Raw genomic sequence first — 20,351 nt, forward strand, 5'->3', positions numbered from 1 at the left:
TGTGAGTCAAGGTTTTAAAAGAGTAAAGAAAATGAAATCATCTGTCAAGGTGGCCAATGGTGATAAAGCTTTGGTTATTGGGGAGGGCACGGTTTCTCTACCCGGGCTTGGAAAAGTTGAAGGTGTCTTACACGCGCCCTCTATTGCCAACAACCTGTTGAGCATTATCAAGTTATGTGGCGATGACGGGGTGGAAGTTTTATTTCGCAAAGGGGGAGGTCATGTCACCCGGGACCAGAGGGTCATTGGAAATATAGCCATCATAGATGATTTGCCATATTTCTCCCCCTTAGAAGGGGCCTCACAGACAACCCCAAGACTGCTTAACGACCGCAAGGGTGAAGCGGTTGCATCCAAGCCCCCACAGCAAGGCAGTGTGGATAAGAAATCCCAACCTCAGCTGTCACCTGAAGCACCGCTCAAGGCTACCAAAGCCAAGAGGGTGTCAGTCGGGAAGCCACTCCACGATAAGTGTGCCCATATTTTGCACCGAAGATTAGGTCATGCAAGCTTCCCTGTAGTTAAAAAGATGGGAGAGTTTGCTGAGGGAGTCCAGCTCAAAGATTGTGAGGTATTCCTGGACTGTGCAATCTGTAAGAAGTCAAAGAGGAAAGCTGCGCCTATCCCAAAAACATCACTGCGTAAGACCCAATTCCCATATCAACTAGTTCATGTTGATTTGGTCGGGCCTTTCACACCATCTCTAGGGAAAAGTCAGTATTTTCTCACTGCAGTTGATGATTTTTCACGGTACGGCCATGTGTATATCCTCACAGAAAAATCTGGAGCCTTTGACGCCATAAAATCACTCTACAACCTTGTAGAGACCCAGTATAAAACCAAGATTGCACAACTGCAGAGCGACCGCGGGGCTGAGTTCATGTCCCGAAAATTCCAGGACTGGGTAAAGCGTAAGGGCATCCGCCATTTTCTTACCGCGCCTTTCACCCCCGCTCAGAATGGTGTGGCAGAGAAAAGAAATGGAGTCCTACAAACTATGATGCGTAGTCTGATTGCAGACGCAGGGGTCGCAGAATCATACTGGGCAGAAGCGGTAAAATACGCCAATTATACCTTAAACCGCACTTGGAGCAGTGTTGTGAACCAGACCCCATATTTCCTAGTTCATGGTAGGAAACCAAATCTGGGACATTTACGTGTTTTTGGGTCCTATGCATGGGTTCACATCCCCAAGCAGCTGCGGAAGAAGGGGAGATCTGTCTCCCAGAGACTGAGGTTCTTGGGCTACGCTCCTGGCTCCAAGGCCTACCGTTTCCTGGGAGAAGGGGGCAGGATTGTGACTTCCCAATCTGCCTCCTTCGAAGAGGACTCCAATTGGGCCCAGATACACTCCAATGATCTGAGCCCATATATCAACCGTCCCAGCAAGGGCACACCGACTACAACATCACCTGAGACGTCCACATACCCTGCCACCGACGAAAGTGTGGAACAAGACGAAGATGTCATCCCACCTGGTTCAGATGGGGAGGATGAGCCGTCCAGTCCCCCAGCAACGCCTCAGAAACCCGCGGAAGAAAAAGGCGGTGAGTGGCAGAAGGTAAGGAGGTCAAAGCGGTCCAACAAAGGCATCCCGCCAAAGAGAATTGACATTGGGCACATCGCATCTGTTAACAGCGTTGTGGTCACCCCAAAATCCTTCTCTGACATCCAGGAGCTGCCCATCGAAGAACAGGAGAAATGGCAGCTCGCGATGGAGAAGGAAATGCAGAGCTTAAAACAACTCAAGGTCTTCACCCCCCAGCAACCTCCAAAGGAAAGGAAAGTCATTGGCACAAGGTGGGTTTACAAGGCAAAACCACTTGCCAATGGCCTCTACCTGTATAAGGCCCGTTTGGTAGCTCAGGGATTCGCCCAACGCTATATGGAAGACTATGGCGAGACATACTCTCCAACTGTCCGGGCAGAGAGCGTCAAGACCGCCCTCGTGACTGCAGCTGCTCTGGGGAAGGAAGTCTTCCAATTCGACATCCAGACGGCTTACCTCCACGCCAAATTGGACCGGCAGATCTACGTGAAGGCCCCTCCTGGCTACCAGCAAGAAGGGGAAAATACATGGTTACTTCACAAAGGGTTATATGGTCTCAAACAGTCAGGGAAACTATGGTATGACTGCCTTAGAAAAAGTTTAGAACGAGTTGGTTTCACTGCATCCCGTGCAGATAAATGTGTTTTCACACGCAACTCAAAGGGTACCACAGAAAGGGTGTTAGTTTATGTGGATGACCTACTATATGTAGGACCTGACAAGGAAGGGTGTGATGAATTTGCCAAGGCCCTGGAAGAAAAGTTCACTTTGAAATCTTTGGGGCGGGTTGATAAGTACTTGGGTGTGCATATTTTGGCCACTAAGGGGGGGTTCGCTCTATCTCAAAAAGAAAAGATAGAGGAGTTATTGGCCAAATGCAAAATGGCAGAATCTAATCCTACGCACAGCCCAATGCAAAGCGACTTTTACAACCATACTCACAAGGACGGTCCTGAGTTCACAGATAACACGCTTTACAGATCTGTGATTGGCTCCTTGCTATATATCAGCAATTGGAGCAGGCCTGACATAGCTTTAGCTGTAAATCTATTGTCCAGGCATGTGGAACACCCAAAGGAATTCCACTGGACTGCTGTTAAGAGGGTACTTAGGTACCTCAGGGGCACGACCGATGCCCTCCTTGTGCTGGAACCAGAGAAGGGGGAGACGGCCCAGCTCTCTGCTTACTCAGACGCAGACTGGGCTGGCGACACCAAAAGTAGGCGGAGCACTTCTGGTATTCTCATATTGCTAAATGGCTGCCCAATACATTGGCATGTTAGGCAGCAAAAATTTGTTTCTTGCTCCACGGCCGAGGCTGAATATGCCAGCCTGTCAGACACGGCCAATGATTTGACTTGGTTCAATGAGCTGATAACGAGCATCTGGGCAGCTCCTCCTCTGCCCATCCAAATTCTAGAGGACAACACAGCCGCCATTGCAATCTCGGAGGCTTATGCAGTAGGCTCTAGATCTCGCCACATAGACATACGCTATAAAAATGTCAGACAGCTTGTCAAAGAGGGTTTTATACGTGTAGAGCACTGTAATACAGCTGACCAGATAGCTGATCTGTTCACCAAACCTCTTCCCATTGACCGGCACAACCTTCTGTGTAAGCGTTTGTGTTTGGCCTTCTGAATGTTTTTATACATGTCTATGACACCTGCTTGCCCCTCACACACATTCACTGGTCCCTGTCATTGGCTGGCAAGAAGGGGAATTGTTACATGTTTTGTGCCAGCCATGGCAGTTCCCCAAATAGGTCATCAGATGGAGCAAAGAGGCTTCTTTGCTCCCCTGCAGCAGCCCCATTGGCGAGAGAGTTTTATGGCTAGGGAGGGGCCGAGACCCCCCATAAATACCTCTGCCCAGGGGCTGCTTCTTTGTTCTAGCTCTGCTTCTCTTTCTATCTATCTTCTATCTTACAAGCATGGATGCTTCCATGCCATATAGCTCTTTTTATATAACCTGTCGATGAATAAAGCTTCATAATGACTGCATCTATGCATTCTGCCTATTTCACTTTGGAAGCACCTTAACGTTCCATCGATCTCTTGTGAAAGCTGCTTCACAGACGATGTTCCCCAGTTGGGTCATGAAACGTCTGAAAGGAAACCACCCAGCTCAGAGAGCATCAAGGACCCCACAGTCCTCCTCCTCCTCCTCCTCTCCCCTTTCTCCGCTTCCACTCCACTAATCTCCCTCTCCTTCCTTCCTTTCCTCCCTCTCCTCTTTCTCCCCTCCCTCCCTTCCTTCCTCCCTCTCCTTCCCTTCCTCTCTCTCTTCTCTCCTTCCTTCCTCCCTCCCTCTCTCCTCCCTCCTTCCCTTCCTCCCTCTCCTTCCTTCCTTTCCTCCCTCTCTCCCTTCCCTCTCCTTCCTTCTTCCCTCTCTCCTTCCTCCTTCCCTTCCTCCCTCTCCCTTTCCTCTCTCCTTCCTTCCTTCCCTCCCTTCCTCCCCCTTCCCTTCCTCTCCTTCCTTCCTCCTTCCCTTCCTCCCTCTCTCCCTTCCCTCTCCTTCCTTCCTCTCCTCCTTCTTCCCTTCCTCTCCTCTCTCCTTCCTCCCTCTCCTTCCTTCCTTCCTCCTTCCCTTCCTCCCTCTCTCCCTTCCCTCTCCTTCCTTCCTCTCCTCCTTCTTCCCTTCCTCTCCTCTCTCCTTCCTCCCTCCTTCCCTTCCTCCCTCTCTCCTTCCTTCCACAATCATAGAATCATTGTAGGGCTGGAAAGGCGCTTTGAGGTCTTCTAGTCCACCCCCCTGCTCATCCTGGACAAACGGCTCTCCAATCTCTTCTTGAAAACCTCCGGCGATGGGACACCCACAAGTTCTGGAGGCTGGCATCCTATTGACACAGATGGGCCACACTGCTGTAAACCAGAGTTTGCAAGACCCAACAGCCGCATTCAACCCAACATCTGGGAGTGCGGCTCACTGCACCACAGGAACGAGCCTTGTGGGTGATGGAGGCTTGATCCCAAACCTGGCACTGTTCCTGGCCGCGGGCAGATGGGCGATCCTTCCCCTGGCATCGTCAGCCAACTTGAGATCACCCTAGATTTTAATTCTTGTAATCACCAGCCGGCTAAAAAGCTCCTGCTGGGGAAGGCAACATTGATTCAATCCCGGAGGATCTACCAGGATTCTTCTTCTTTGCATATCACCCCAAATTTCTGCACCAGGGATCCAGTTCTCTCCTCGACCTGCCACACGGATTGCAAACGTGAGTGCCATGTGCCCACGTTTGGTTACAGGCTTTGGGGATTTATCGACACAACATGCTGTGCCTGGTGCTTGGCTTATTTCAGTCGTGTGAACCCAGTTCCTTTGCTTGCTTGCTTCAGTCTCCCAAGCTTGCAGGTTTAAAATGGGTGGACTTCAATTCCCAGAATCCCCCAGCCAGCATTGCTGGCTGGGGGATTCTGGGAGTTGAAGTCCACCCATTTTAAACCTGCTGATATCGTGAGCTACTATCCTGGTTTGTTGTGCCACAGGGTCGTTGTAAAGATCGCTCGGAGGTGGGAGATACATCCCATGCAATCTGTTCTACACAATCCCCTGCGTGGAGTGTCCCTGTGACAATGGAGGAAAGACAGGGAGTAAGCCAACCACCAGATTGCACAAGCGAGAACAGTCAGGCGAGGAGACTCAAACTCATTGGTAGCCTCACACTGCAGTGAACAAGGCCATACATTCAATTCCCCAGCTACTAAGATTGTTGGACGAGCAGGCACAAAAACAGCCAGGGAAGTGATGGAAACCTGGGAAACGGGCCCCTGATCAGTCAAAAGGAGGGCTGATTTGCCACCAGATTATCAAGTGGGCACTCCGGCTTTATGGAACCAGCTGCCGGTCGAGCTCCGGATGGCACCGGACCTTCGCTCCTTCCGACGCGGTCTGAAGACCCATTTATTTGAACAAGCTGGCCTGGCCTGATGGGGGATGTTAGGGTTTTAATGGGGTTTTTTATATTGTTATTGTTTTTAACTGGGCTATTATTTAATTCTTTTTAATTTTTGTATTCTCTATTTATATGTGCCCTGTTCACTGCCCTGAGTCCTTCGGGAGAAGGGTGGTATACAAATATAATAAATGTTAAATGTTAAGTACTTAAAAGGTGAGGGCTGGGCAGCACAAGCAAAGGAAAGCCAAATAAAATAGAGTATTACAGAACAGGATAGGATAAGATAGGATGGGATATAGAATATGAATAGAATAGAATAATGGAAAGAATAGAATAGAATAGAATAGAATTACAGAATAGAATAGAATGGAACAGAATAGAATAACTTTATTGTCACTTTAAAATGTACACTAACCAGCATACATTAAAAAGAAATTTCATTGCCTTCAGCTCTCAAAGGGTAACCACCTCCAATATGCACTACATAAACATGGCAACAGATTACGCATATATCCACACCCACACATGTATATGACACAGAGAAACAACACAGTCTAGTTTGGATGTATACATAATTCATGGCTCCTCACGAGTCTGAAAGCTCGGAAGACAAAATCTCTCATCCTGGAGATCGACCCAGATTGGATCCTGGCCTGCCTCCAGATTGCTTGGTGCGACTAGCCCACACGGGCTGCAGTTGTGTGGCTTTTCACACATCCTTGATTTTACAGCCTGCAGAGAGCTACCGTTAAAGACCATCCGGATGCCCCAACACATGCAGTGGTGCAAACAGTCTTCCATGTAACAAACAGCTCTGCTATCCAAGCTGGATTGGATGCCAGTCTGCTTCTGGGTCCAACTGCAGGTGTTTGCCACTTTTGAAGCCCTTCATGGCATGGGATATAGAGTACCTGAGAGGCGTCTTGTCCAAGTTACCTGTCTCACCCAATCAGAGGGAGGAAATGCTGCGAATCCCATCGATTGACGGGCGTAGGGCAGGGGTCTTCCAACCGGGCTCTTTGGTGACTTGTGGACTTCTACTCCCAGAATTCCTCAGCCAGCGTGGACGCTGGCTGAGGAATTCTGGGAGTGGAAGTCCACAAGTCATCAATGGGCCAAGTTTGGGTATCTCTGCCTTTAGAACATCTGAACCCCAGAGGCGAGCCAGGCTTCTGGAAAAGGGTTCTGCCACCTTTTAGGCCTTGGCCATTTTTTAACCTTGATTTTTTTTTTAACTTTTAACGCAGAAATTTTAACCTTGCTTTTAACTGTGCTTTTAGTCGTGGTTTTATCTTGCGTTTAAACAGCCCACGCTAAGGGGAAATGGGCTGCCTAGACATTCGATAGATGATGGATCTAGATAGAGATATAAATATAGATGGATGGGTGGATAGATGGATGAATGGACAGACATTGATAATAGGTAATAAAAGATATAGATGATATAAATCATAGAGGATTGGTAGGTAGGTAGGTAGATAGATGATAGATGAGATAAATAGATGATAGACTGATGATAGATATAGATAATAGATAAACCGATTCATAGACAATATAGATCAGGGGTGTCAAACTGCTGGCCCATAGGCCGGATGTGTCATGGGGAAACCGCGCCCACCCATTGCTGGCAATGGAAAAAAGTTGCGCTACGTCACAACACGTCACGCGACATTGCGAGTTTGACACCCCTGATATAAATGATAGACAGATGATAGATGATATAGATCAAGGGTCTTCAAACTTGGCCCTTTTATGACTTGTGGACTTCAACTCCCAGAATTCCTCAGCCAGGCATGCTGGCTGAGGAATTCTGGGAGTTGAAGTCCACAAGTCATAAAAGGGCCAAGTTTGAAGACCCTTGATATAGATATAGAGATGATATAGAAGATGATAAGACGATATATAATTAGATGATAGAGATGATACAGATAGATAGATGTAGATAGATGATACAGCTATAGATTGATAGATAGATTAGATAATATAGAGATAGATAGATAGATGAGATAGATGATAGATAGATAGATAGCCAGCCCGCCAGCCCCAAGTAAGTGCTCGCCCATCCGGACTAGGAGCCAGGAGGGAGCCGAGGGATCGCGCAGGCTTCTCCGCCGCCGAAGGGAAAGCGCGAAGGCGAGCAGGGGTCGCTGGGCAAAGCTGTGCGGGCCGTCTGGAAGACCCCCGTCTAGCGCTTTTCCCGGGGTCTGAGCTTGGGGTCGCTGCACCCGGGACTCAGACCACCGGATGGACACCTCGGCGGGAAGCAGCGGAAAAAGCCCTGGGGTTCCCCCGCCCAAGGTCATAAGCGAGGACCCCTCCCCAATTCCAACCGGCGACCCCAGAGAACTAGGCTGCCCTACAGGACGGGCATTATCGTGTCCCCCAGAGACCGTCTTCTCCGTGTTCACACGAACAAATCTACCCGTGTAGAACAGGGGTCTTCAAACTTGGCCCTTTTATGACTTGTGGACTTCAATTCCCAGAATTCCTCAGCCAGACACACTGGCTGAGGAATTCTGGGAGTTGAAGTCCATAAGTCATAAAAGGGCCAAGTTTGAAGATCCCTGGTGTAGAAGGCCCACCCCAGCGGGAGCGTCTGTCTCCCCCCCCCAGCCTCGCCCCTCTCCACGGCGATCTGCAAGCCCCCTCCTCGTAAGGCTCCTGCGCGCCCCGCCCTCTTCATTGCGGCCAAAGATAAGCTCTCAGTCCGCCCTTCTCGGGCTATATAATGGGAGAAGCCTTGGACGACACTGCGAGGTTGTCGTAGCACCGCTCCGCTGCTGCAAAGGAGAGCCCTTTGCAGAGCCTCGAAAAGAGCCGGCGTATTCGGCGTGCGAACAAAAGAACTGCTCCCCTTGGCGCTTGGCGCTCCTGCTCGCCGGTAGTGCGCAGACTCGCATGCCGGGCCTTTCTGCGCATGTGCGCGAAGCCTGCCTCCGGTTACTCCGAGCCTGCCTGGAACGCAGGTCCTGCGCATGCGCCGCAAAGCACCTGCCGCCAGGAAAACTGGGGGACAAGTAAAATCAGACCGCACCGTTTATTAAAACGTCACTTTAAGTCATGACTATATACGGGGGGGGGTTTGAACATTTTGAAATTAAACGTGTTTTTTTTTCTGCAATAAAAGGTCAGTCCGCGCCGGCGCAGACCGAGACCTTAGATAGAAAGAGAACGGCGCTTGCGCAAAACAAGGGGAAAGAACCGGGAGGGCAAAAAAAAAAAAAAAAAAAGATCCGCACTTGCGCAGAAAGAGCCTGGGAAACCATACCCCAAAAACAACAAAAAAAATAGCCACGCGTGCGCAGAAAAGGCCTCTGGCAGCCGAGCGGCGCCTGCGTGTAAAAGCGCAGGAGCCGAACGGGAGGGCGACGAGAGGAGGGCTTGGCGCAGGCGCAGAGCGGAGGACCTCGAGCGCTGCCTTCCTTCTCCCCCCGGAGCGAACCCGAAGCGTCGTGGTTTCTTTTCTTTTCTTTTCTTTTTTTTTTCCGGCCGCCCCGCGCCTGCGCGGCAGAGGGCCGCCGCCGCGCGCATGCTCCCGGGGCGGCGGGGAGGTGGCGGTGCGCCTGCGCGACGAGCGCTGTGGCAGCGGCGGCGGCGGGGCCCTGCGTGTGAGGCGGCGGCGGCGGCGGCGCGCGACCTTCCCCTCAGCGGCGGCGGCGAGGCAGGCAGCGCGGGCCCCGCCCCCTGTCATGGCAGCCGTCCCCTCAGCCCAGCCGCGGCCTGTCCGGGCGGCGGCGGCGGCGGCGGGGGGCTCCCCCAGGCCCGTCGGGTAGGCCGAGCCGGAGGCGGCGAGTCCCCCGCGGCCCCGCGACGCGCCTCCCCCGCCGGGCCGGCCTGAGCGGCGCGCTGCGGCCCTGCCCGCGCCCTTGGATGTGGGAGAGGATGGAGGCCAAGACGGTGGTCTACGACCTGGACACCACGGGCGGGCTCATGGAGGTGAGGGGGCGTCCCGGGGGGGCGGGGGAGGAGGAGGAGGAGGGGGGGGTCCCGTCCGGCGCCCGCCTGACCGATGCTTCCCTCCCTCCCTCCCCCGCAGCAAATCCAGGCGCTGCTGGCCCCTCCGCGGAGCGACGGCGGCGGCGGCGGGAGCGAGAAGCGGAGCCGGCGGCCCGAGCGAGGCGGCGGCGGCGACGGGCACCCCGCGCACCACTTCCAGCAGCAGCAGCACCACCCGGCGCCGCCGCCCCAGCCCGGCGGGCTCCCGCACGGCGCCCCCCCGGCGCCGCCCCCCCCGGCGGGAGGCCCCCCCGGCGCGCCCCACCAGCACCAGCACCACCCCCCGCACCACCACCCGGCCTCGGCCGCCGCCGCCGCCTCCGCCCAGCGACGCAGCGGCCGCGCCACCAACCACGACAGCTGCGACAGCTGCAAGGAGGGCGGCGACCTGCTCTGCTGCGACCACTGCCCGGCCGCCTTCCACCTCCAGTGCTGGTGAGTGAGAGGGCCCCGGCCGGCCTCCCTCCCTTCCCTTCCCAGTTTCCTTCCTTCCTTCCTTTCTCCCTCCCTCCCTCCCTTCCTTCCTTCCCACTTTCCTTCCTTCCTTCCTTTCTCTCTCCCTCCCTCCCTTCCCACTTTCCTTCCTTCCTTCCTCTCTCCCTCTCTCCCTTCCCTCCCTCCCCACTTTCCTTCCTTCCTTCCCTTCTCTCTCCCTCCCTCCCCACTTTCTTTTCTTCCCTTCCTTCCTTCCTTCCTTTCTCCCGTCCTCCCTCCCTCCCTCCCTCCCTTCCTTCCTTCCTTCCTTCCCTCCCTCCCCACTTCCCTTCCTTCCTTCCTTTCTCTTTCCCTCCCTCCCTTCCCTTCCTCCCCACTTCCCTTCCTTCCTTCCTTTCTCTCTCCCTCCCTCCCTTCCCTTCCTCCCCACTTTCCTTCCTTCCTTCCTTTCTCTCTCCCTCTCTCCCTTCCCTCCCTCCCCACTTTCCTTCCTTTCTCTCTCCCTCCCTCCCTTCCCTTCCTCCCCACTTTCCTTCCTTCCTTCCTTTCTCCCTCTCTCCCTTCCCTCCCTCCCCACTTTCCTTCCTTCCTTCCCTTCTCTCTCCCTCCCTCCCCACTTTCTTTTCTTCCCTTCCTTCCTTCCCTCCTTTTTCCCTTCCTCTGTCTTTCTCTTCCAACTTTCCCCCTCTTTCCATCTTCTCTCCCTCCTTCTCCATTCCACCACCTTCCTTCCGCCTTCCCTCCTTTTCCTTCTCTCCTCCCATCCGTCTTTCCCTCTTTCCTTGCTTTTTCCTTCCTGCCCTCTCTCACTTCTATTCACCTTCCTTCCTTCCTTCCTCCCACCCTCCATTCCTGCCTGCCCGCCTGTTATCCCAGCCGCTTCCCGTCCCCGCCGGGCAGGGCGCCGACAACATGGCAACCCGCCTAGGATTGCTGCCTTTTCCTCCAGCGCCATTTTGCCCATCGGGCCCCTCCTGGTGTGTTCCCCCCACCCACCCGCCCCAGCCAGGCAACAGGGCTGAGCCCCCTTCCCCCATCAGCCTCCGAGGCCTAGCCAAGCACTCATCCGCCGCTCATCTGGGCAGGGAGGGTAGGAGACTGGGCTGGGGCTCTCCTGGCCTGGAGGAGGAGGAGGATGAGAAAGAGGAGGAGGGCGCTGGCTACTCTCGAGTAGACCCAGGCAGGCTGGGGCTGCTTCCTCCCTCACCCGCTCTTTTGTTTATAGCCCAGCCCAGAGGTGTTTCGGCTCCTCCTCCTCCTCTTTCAGCCGCGAAATGGGCTGCAGGTTTCCCAGTCCATTGTTTGCGCTCGGCACCCCCCATGCTGTGCCGAGTGGGGATCGGGGAGCCTGGTTGGAAAGAAGGCCCCTTTGCCCACTGGGCAGGCAGGCAGGCAGGCTGGGTGGGTGGTGTAGGCCTCTGGAGCTGGCCTCAGCGCAGGGGAGAGGCGGCGGTGGTGGCGGCGGGCGGCAGCAGCCATAAAAGGAAGGCCAAAAAAAAAAAAAAAAGGGAAGGCGGTAGGACGGGCCGAGGTGTCGCCTCCGGATCTCGGGAGGGTCAGCGGGGAAGGCAGCCTGCGGTGTCTTTTCTGGACTCCTGTTCCACCTGCCTGGGAATGCGGGCCGCACTCTGCACCAGCTTGGCAGTCGGGACGTGGCCGAAAGTTTTTGAGCTGGTCAGCAGGAAAGAGGCGGTGACACCCCCCCCCCGTTCCCCAGCAATGTGTCTGGTGTGATGCGAGGCTTTGGAAGGACACAACCCCGCCCTGGTAGGGAAGGAGGCTGGAGTAAGCAGAGGAGGAGGAGGAGGAGGAAAACAGTAGCCTGAATTCGGTGGCCTTAGGACAGTTAACACTGAAGGCCCCTGACCTCTGCTGGACGCCGGCCCTGCCACCTCCCAGCCATTGTCTGGGTTGAGAGTTACGCCCCAGTGCATCTACCAGTCCTCGCCCCCCCCTCGCAGGCTCTGGGCCTCGGGGGTGGGCTGGGGGGCTCCTGGCAGCTCCTGGAGGAATGCCTAAGATCCTCCGTGGCAAACCGGAGGAGGCGGCGGCCGTTCTCATTGGCAGAACCCAGACTTGCCTCCCCTTGGCTTCTGCAGGGCCCGCTGCCGCTGCTGCTTGCGTCTCAGCCAACCATTTTGCCTCCCGGCGGCGGGTGAGGAGCTTGGAGGCGGGGGGGGGGGAAAGGGAAGGGTTCCTGCCTCCATCTCTGTTTTCTAACATGGTCACTCCTCCGTGCCTCTTTTTAAGATGGCCCTGAGCTGTGTTCGGCGGAAGGCAAAGGGGCTGCTTAATTGAAGGTGGCATTACATTTCTCTTTCCAGGCATTTGTTTTCGTTTAAATTATATAAACCGGCAGCGCAGAGCGAGGCTTGCTTGCTTGCTTTCTGCATTTTGTTTAACTTGGGCCCGGCTTTCAGCGTTGCTGGGTTGGCTGTATTGTTTACACAGTTGCGAATAAAATATTGCTTTGCATTTCTGACTTGGACTTCAAACGGCGGCCAGGCTGCTCCTTCTCACACCCGCGGTTGCTGTGGGCGGTTGGGAGCTGAGGGGTAAGCTGGACGTTAAAAGAGTCTAGCTTATATTGGGGAAGGGGAGGCAGTCTGGGAAAAGAAAATGGCAGAAAGTAGCCATTGTGAGGGGCTCACACGATGCTGCCTTGTTTCTCTGTTTGGGGAGCGCTTGGATTTTAAAGGTCGGGCTGTTCTGCCTCCCAGCTCTTAAAAATTAAGCTTTATTACTCGGGAGAAAAGAGGGAAGCTGTTCAGTGTGAGAAAGCTGGAAAATGGGGAGGGGGCAGAACTTTGGGGAAACTGTCCTGAAAAATAAGGCCATTTTTCATCGTAGAAGCCGTCTTTCCTCTCTCTCTGATAGGCCGTGTCATTGCTGAACTGTACCTACTCAAAACTTGCCTGTCAAACAAAGAAAGGCCTGTCTCTCTTAGACGTGTCCTCGCTGGCGCTGACCTGGCCGCTTCCCTTGTGATTTCATGCAACTGGGATGCAGCCTGTGGATAGTCTGCGGAGGATTAATTTGTATTAAAAGGATTACACTTAGGCGCAAGGCCCATTTAGAGCCCTGCCTTTTGCTCAGAGGAGAATCCTGCGTGTACAGGACATCTGTAGCTTCCTTCTAAAGATATCAGAAGATAGCGATCGAGGGTTGCCGTAACATTGTTTAGAAAATGCATAGGAAGCTCTTAAAAAAAGAGTTTGCAAAATCTCGGTCGACAGCCTGGTCAAATAGATTAGTTCAATGGAGTATCCCGTTTGCTTTTGTGTTTCTTGAGAATTTGCCCACGCTTATGTGTCCGGTGTCTGTCTTTCCTCTGGGGATATGGTGTATTTAATGGAGATTAGTGAGAAAGTTTTTTGTGTGTTTTAAAAACTTCTGTGCAGTGCAGGCTCGTTCTTTCGGCTGTAGCCGACATGCTGACATTAGCACAATTGATTCTTTGAACAGCTTTTGTGAATAAAAAAATAAAAATAGCTAGGAGATCCTTGACTGTTTTATTCTCTTTCACCGGTCCCCCAATCCTGGTCCCTTCGTATATGCTACGCTTACCAGAATGCCCAGCCTTCACAAGCACTGGCCACATTGGCTGGGAATTTGGGAAGTGGCCCTCTTTAAAGCATTTGAAAACATCAGATGGTGGGGGGGAACTTAACAATACTGCATGCACCTATGATCTCCATTCCTTCCCCTTTTTAATATGCATATAAATATACCTTAAGTCTGGCTGGCTGTTCCCAAAGTAAATTTATCACGTTATGGGTGAGCTTGGCTTTACAAATGACAGATACTTTTCCAAGCTGTTAGATTTAGAAGTTGCCAACTCCAGGACGACTCTGGGCGAGCTTAGATGGAAAATAGATAAACAATTAAAGAAAGAAATGAATCTAAACACCCCATCAGATTACATCCCAGGGCTGCACAAACACCCTAACCCCAAGGCCTGGGAGAGCAGCCAGGTTTATAAAGACTTCCGGAACATCATCAGGATGGTTGCTAAAGGGATCTCTGTGATTAAAGGAATTCCACCAAGGGAAAAAGGGGAGCTTTGTTTTGGCAGGTAACTAGGAAATAAGCGGATAGTGGCAGAGAGAGTTGAACGGAATTTGTTTCCCTGTTGTTAAAAGAATTCTCCAAAATTAGTGAACCGTCTTGTCCATCTGGGTTAACTCCCACTGATAACCCCTCAAGTCCCCAAATCTTTGAAATCAGCACGACATTTCTCTGGAAAATACAAGATCCCCCTCTCTAAGGAACCTGTTGGTTTAATGCAGGGGCCTTCCAACTTGGCCCTTTTATGACTTGTGGACTTGAACTCCCAGAATTCCTCAGCCAGGCGCGCCGGCTGAGGAATTCTGGGAGTTGAAGTCCACAAGTCATAAAAGCGCCAGCAAGTTGGAAGACCCCTGGTGGAGATTCTCAGTCATCCAGATCATGCTTTTTTTTTTTCCCCAAAAGGCAATTGGACTTTTGTTTTTGTTTTTTTCCCTTGAAAACGTTTTGCTTCTCGTCCAAGAAGCTTCTTCGGTTCTGAAGAACCGAAGAAGCTTCTTGGAGGAGAAGTGAAAACGTCTTCAAGGAAAAAACGAAACAAAAAGTCCATTTGCCTTTTGGGGGGGAAAAAAAGCACCTTTGGGACTGGAATGTTGATTTCTTAAGGCCCTTTAAAAGTGCTTTCTTGCTACTTCCTCACTTCATATTATTTTTGTGAATTTTCTTCCTGGAGGCCACTTCCTAGCTGCTCACTCTGTACCTTTAAGGAACTGACTTTGTTTCCTGTATGGTTTTTTTTTTTTTTGGCCGGGCTGCTCTCAATATAGGTCAGCCACTTTGGAGGAGACCTGCTGTGAGAGGGCTTGAAAGGAAATTCTAGAGACGGGCCTGCCTTGCTTGGGAATCCCAGTTTTTTTTTTTTTCCTGTTCCCCCTTACAGACCCGGGTGTTTGCTATTTGTCTCCTGAGCGGGTACAGATAACTCTTCCATCCGGATGCATTTGTTAGTCTTGACTCCCATTGACTGCAGTCTCCCAAGTCCTGATATTTATCCCGCACGGTCTTAAAAAGATTCCCGTAAAGAAGAATATTTGTAGGCCAAGGTTGAACTGCCCGCTCCTTTTGGTGCCTTCTGAGATTGACGGCTTTATTGCAGACGGCTCATTACCCAACTAGTTAACAACATCAGTGCTAAAAGGGGGGGGGGTTTGCAGAAAAGAGGATAATGGGAAGGATGACGAGGAGGAGGAGGAGGACGCTAGGAGGGTTTGCAGAGTGGAGGATAATGGGGAGGGGGAAGAGGAGGAGAACTGTGGGGTCCCTGCTGCTCTCTGAGCTTGGCGCTTTAGGGTATGTCCTCGGTAATGCTGTAACAGTACAGTAATCAGTAACACTGCTAGCACTGACGGTGTTCCCTAGTTGGGTAATGGAACGTCCGCAAGAAAACAGCCAAGCTCAGAGAACAAGAAGGACTGGTTAGTCCTCCCCTCTAATTCCACAACCCCCCCCCCTCCCAGCACTGACCGTGCTACCTAGTTTGGTAACGAAACGCCCGCAAGGAAGCCACCAAGCTCAAAGAAGCAGCAAGGATCCAGCCATCACCGCGTAAAAAGTTTCCACAGAAGCCGGGTGTTTTGTAAAGGTTTACAATTTGGCTCTCTGTTAAGACACGTCGACCAAAGGACGAACATCCATTTGGTCAGCCTGGTCCCTTCCGTCTCCTAAACGGGGGTCCTTTCCAGCGTTAGCCGGAGGTGCTACCGAGCGCTGACCTTGCCATTTGCCACCTGCCAGGTAGTCTCCCCCCCCCCGCCACTGTTTATGGAGGCCTTACCTCCTTTTACGATCGATCCTTCAGATAAGGTTACTGCGGCACAAAGGTGAATTAAGTTGATAGCACATTGGTTTGACTCATTCTCTCTGATGGCATCAGAGCGTCCTTCCAGAGCACGTGTGAAGAATGAATATTTTAAATGTGCAATCATAAGTCAGTCCCACCAGGTATGTATGTGCTGTGGAAAGTAGATTAAATCTGGGGGACGTCTGTGCCCCTCTTTGATTTAGCTGCCCCTGAGTGGTTGGCTGCACGCGTGTGAAGAGAGGATTTCTAGAATGGAGATGAGCTTAAGGACAGCTCCTAAAACTTCCAGTTCTTAAGATCCTTGCTCTAGATCAGGGGTCTTCAAACTTGGCCCTTTTATGACTTGTGGACTTCAACTCCCAGAATTCCTCAGCCAGCTTTGCTAGCTGAGGAATTCTGGGAGTTGAAGTCCACAAGTCATAAAAGGGCCAAGTTTGAAGACCCCTGCTTTAGATGGACGTACAAGGATTTCCAAGTGCCGAGACCATCCAGAGTAGGAGCTGGGTAATTACCGGAGTACAAGTCGACTTACGGCCACAGTCGAGCCCCAGAATTCCGTCGCTAAGCAAGACAGTTGTTAAGTGAGTCTTTCCCCATTTGACGGCCTTTCTGGCCGCAGCTGTTAAAAGGATCACTGCAGCCGTTAAGTTAGGAACACGGTTGTTCAGTGAATCTGAGTTCCCCATTTACTTTGCATGTCGGAGGGTCGGGAAAGGTGATCACATGAACCCCGGGACGCTGCGACCGTCATAAATACGAGTCAGTCGCCAAGCGGCTGAAATTTTGATGCTGCAGCGGTTGGTCGTAAGGGCAAAAACCGCTCATGCATCACTTTTCCCAATGCCGCTGTAAGTTCGAATGTCACTAAACAAGCACTGTGTTCTTACAAGAAGTTGCTCTCATGGAGCTAAGTCTGAAACTCTAGATCAGAGTCAGAATAGAGCTGGAAGGGACCTTGGAGGTCTTCTAGTCCAGCCCCCCACTCAAGCAGGAGAACCTATACCATCTCAGACAGGTGACTGTCTAGCCCAGGGGTGTCAAACTCAATTTCATTGAGGGCCGCATCAGCCTTGCGGTTGCCCTCAGGGGGCCGGGTGGGTGTGGCCTACTGGGTGGGTGTGGCCTACTGGGTGGGTGTGGCTAGAGTGCGTGTGGCCTACTGGGTGGGCGTGGCCAGCTCGTTGGCATCAAGGGTGCCTATGGGGGCCTGGGCAGGAGTGGGACAGATCTGAGGGCCTCTGGCAGGAGGAGGGTCTCTGGGCCAGGGCCAAGGCAGCAGGGGCTGTTCCCTCACTGTTTCCAGGATGGCTTCGCGGGCCACATGAAACCACTTCACGGGCCGGATCCGGCCCCCGGGCCTTGTGTTTGACATGTCTGGTCTAGCCTCTTCTTAAAAATCTCCAGGGATGGAGCACCCATGATTTCTGGTGGCAAGCTGTTCCGCTGGTTAATTGTCCTCACTGTTGGGAAGTTTCTCCTTAATTCCAGGTTGCTTCTCTCCTTGATGAGTTCCCATCCGTTGCCCATCCATCCATCCATCCATCCATCCATGGAATAATAGAATAACAGAGCTGGAAGGGACCTGGGAGGTCTTCTAGTCCAGCCCCCAGCTCAAGCAGGAGAACCTATGCCATCTCAGACAAGTGAATGTCCAGCCTCTTCTTAAAAACCTCCAGGGATGGAGCTCCCATGATTTCTGGAGGCAGGCTGTTCCACTGGTTAATTCTCAACTGGACAGTAGGGTAGGGAGGAGGAGGAGGAGGAGGAGGAGGAGGACAGAAACAGAATCCAAAGCTGGAAGGGACCTTGGAGGTCCAGAAATATTGAGGAGCCCCCCTCCTCAATATTTCTGGAGAAGAATTTAGGACGCTGATCTCAACTGGAAATCAAAAGTTCTGTCAGTTCAGCTCACATGGTCCAGGAAAGGAACCGGAAAGCCAGCGGATTACGTTTCTACGCTTCCTTCCACAAGGGCCCAATTGGGGCATTAAAATCATGGCAGGGGACTGAAAACTCATCCACAGGCAGTCCTCGGCTTACGACCACAAGGGAGCCTACATTTACGATCGCAAGTCGTGCCGGTTGTCGAGCAGGCCCACGCGTGACCGCATCTGAATTTATTTTTCCCCGTGCACAGGCGATGGTTATGCAAGCCACGTGTCTGCTTTGAGACCTTTTTCTTTTTTTTTTTGCCAGAAACCAGAAGTAAACACCAGAACAGCAAGAACATCACAAAACTGTGGTCATGCGACCGCAGGATGCTGTAAATCTTGGCCAGTTGCCAAGCGCCAGAAGACGTGGGTCCCGCAACCACAGGGGTGGGGGAGGCCCAGCAATCAGAACTTAGAATCTGGGGTCCTAAGTGGTCTGTCGCAACTTGAGAGAGTTGCTAAGCAACTGGTCATAAGTCGAGGACAGACCGCAGTCAGTGGTGGGATTCAAATGTGTGGCCAACCGGTTCACTGTGTGGAGCTTCTTCAGTAATTATTACCAAAATGATCCTGACGTTCTACTGGGTGTTTCTCTCCTTCCCCCCCCCCCCCCCCCATTTGAGAATTATTTTTAAAATTTTAATTTTACCTGTATCCTCTTTTCTGGGAAGACAGAAAACAGAGTTGACTTTGCATCTTCAGGTTGACCCATTATTTCAGCAAGGGAAATTGGCTGGGGGGGAAGAGGCAGAAGATGGCTTCCTTGCAGCCACAAATCACGGCCCTGCAATGAACTCCCATTTAACCCCCTCCCCATTTTTTCCTTCATAATTCGTTCCCGGGGGCAGCACAATGCAATGATAAATGTTTTCAGAGGTATTCCACCATATACCTTTGGCCGAGCACGCCATGGGTACATGTAACTGAACGCGTTGGGTGAGCCCTTCCTTGATTGAAAAAAAAGAAAAAAAAGCTTCTGGGACAGGAAATGAGAAATATTTTTGGGCGCAGCAGAGAAATACGTTTGCTAATTTTGTTTGAAGTTGTGAGTCAGGTACATGTGAAAGCTGCCCTTAACGAGATTCTGTAATCTTTTCTCAAAATTCCCCAAAGCAACTCTGGTTTTGCAACTATTGGGAGTTAACTGAAGCTTTGGCTTTCAATATAGTCCTCGACTTCACAACCGCAGCTGGGACCAAAATTTCTGTTGCTAAGAGAGGCAGATGATAAGTGAGATTTGCCCCATTCTACGACCTTTCCTGCCGCCGTTGTTAAGCGAAGCACTGCAGTTGTTAAGTCAGTAACACGGTTGTTAAGTGAATCTGGCTTCCCCATTAAATTGGCTTGTCAGAAGGTGGCGAAAGGGGATCCCATGAATGTGAGTCAGTTGCTAAGTGTCTGACATTTTGATCAGGTGACCCTGGGGATGCTGCAACGGTGGTGTGAAAATTGGTCATAAGTCACTTTTTTCAGTGCCATTGTTAACTTTGAACGGTCTAAATGAAAATGTTGTGAGTTGAGGTCTCCCTGTAGTGCAATATCTGTAACATACCAAGATTCTGTAGTTTCAAATAGTCCAGAAATGGAATAGAGAAGAGAATAAGAATAAGAATAGAATGCAGAATAGAATAGAATAGAATAAAAACAATAGAATAGAATAGGATTAAAACAATAGAAGTAGGATAGGATAGAATAGAATAGGATTAAAACAGAATAGAAGAATAGAATAGGATTAAAACACAATTAATAGAAATAGGATAGAACAGAATAGAAAAGAATAGGATTAAAACACAATAGAATAGAAGAATAGAATAGGATTAAAACACAATAGAAATAGGATAGGATGGAATGGAATGGAATAGAATAGAATAGAATAGAATAGAATAGAATAGAATAGAATAGAATAGAATAGAATAGAATAGAATAGAGCTGGAAGGGACCTTGGAGGTCTTCTAGTCCAGCCCCCTGCTCAAGCAGGAGAACCTCTACCATCTCAGTCTAGTCTCTTCTTAAAAACCTCCACTGATGAAGCACCCACGATTTCTGGTGGCAAGCTGTTCCGCTGGTTAATTGTCCTCACTGTTAGGAACTTTCTCCTTAATTCCGGGTTGCTTCTCTCTCTGATCAGTTTCCAGCTGACCAAGAGTTAAGAGGAGGGGTTCCCCCCCACCCTTCATTTTTGCCTTTGATGGAAAGAAAGCCAAACAAGGGCGACTTAACACCATTCAGATGCAGCTAAGAGGGAGGCTTGTAACTTCAGAACCCCTTTGCGGGGTTCTGTCCAAGCGGTAGTTTTCACAAAAGCGTCCGTCCCTGCTGTGCCCGGGTTGTCCTGGCGGCCACCAACGTGCGCTTTGGGACAGTGGAGAACGAGTGGTTGCAATTAAGAATCCAGTTGCTGTAACGTGAACCCGGCTTACTCTGCACCCGTTTCCCTTTCCGTAATGGGGGCCCTGATTCTCCTATGGCTGCTCCGGGTAGCTCTGGATTGTTTTACAGGATTCTGTGGCAGATTTAGGGACGCGGTGGCTCAGTGGGTTAGGACGCTGAGCTTGTCGATCAGAAGGTCGGCAGTTTGGCGGGTCGAATCCCGAGTGCCACGTAACAAGAGTGAGCGCCTGTTACTCGTCCCAGCTTCTGCCAACCTAGCAGTTCGAAAGCACGTAAAAATGC

General features: G+C 51.5%; 2 protein-coding genes across 6 annotated transcripts in view; both read left to right on the top strand.

Moving 5' to 3' along the window:
- The window catches only part of SEZ6 (seizure related 6 homolog), a gene marked incomplete at its 3' end in the record, with an annotated part of 55,283 nt that extends 46,063 nt beyond the window's left edge, over positions 1 to 9,220 (top strand). The window contains exons 15-16 of the mRNA XM_083350240.1: positions 8,061 to 8,464; positions 8,959 to 9,220. Of these exons, the coding sequence (XP_083206366.1) occupies positions 8,061 to 8,464; positions 8,959 to 9,220 (666 nt within the window). The remainder of the gene's footprint in view (positions 1 to 8,060; positions 8,465 to 8,958) is intronic.
- Positions 8,523 to 20,351, top strand: part of PHF12 (PHD finger protein 12) — a 56,550-nt gene continuing 44,721 nt past the window's right edge. Inside the window, exons 1-2 of one of the 5 annotated variants that reach the window (XM_083379673.1) lie at positions 8,523 to 9,383; positions 9,484 to 9,878. In XM_083379673.1, coding sequence (XP_083235799.1) covers positions 9,318 to 9,383; positions 9,484 to 9,878 — 461 coding nt within the window. In that variant the 5' untranslated portion in view covers positions 8,523 to 9,317. The remainder of the gene's footprint in view (positions 9,384 to 9,483; positions 9,879 to 20,351) is intronic. The other 4 variants (XM_083379669.1, XM_083379670.1, XM_083379671.1 and 1 more) reach the window with 4 other exon arrangements.

The sequence above is a fragment of the Vipera ursinii genome (genome assembly GCF_947247035.1).
Source record: "Vipera ursinii genome assembly, chromosome: 1".
NCBI lineage: Eukaryota > Metazoa > Chordata > Lepidosauria > Squamata > Viperidae > Vipera > Vipera ursinii.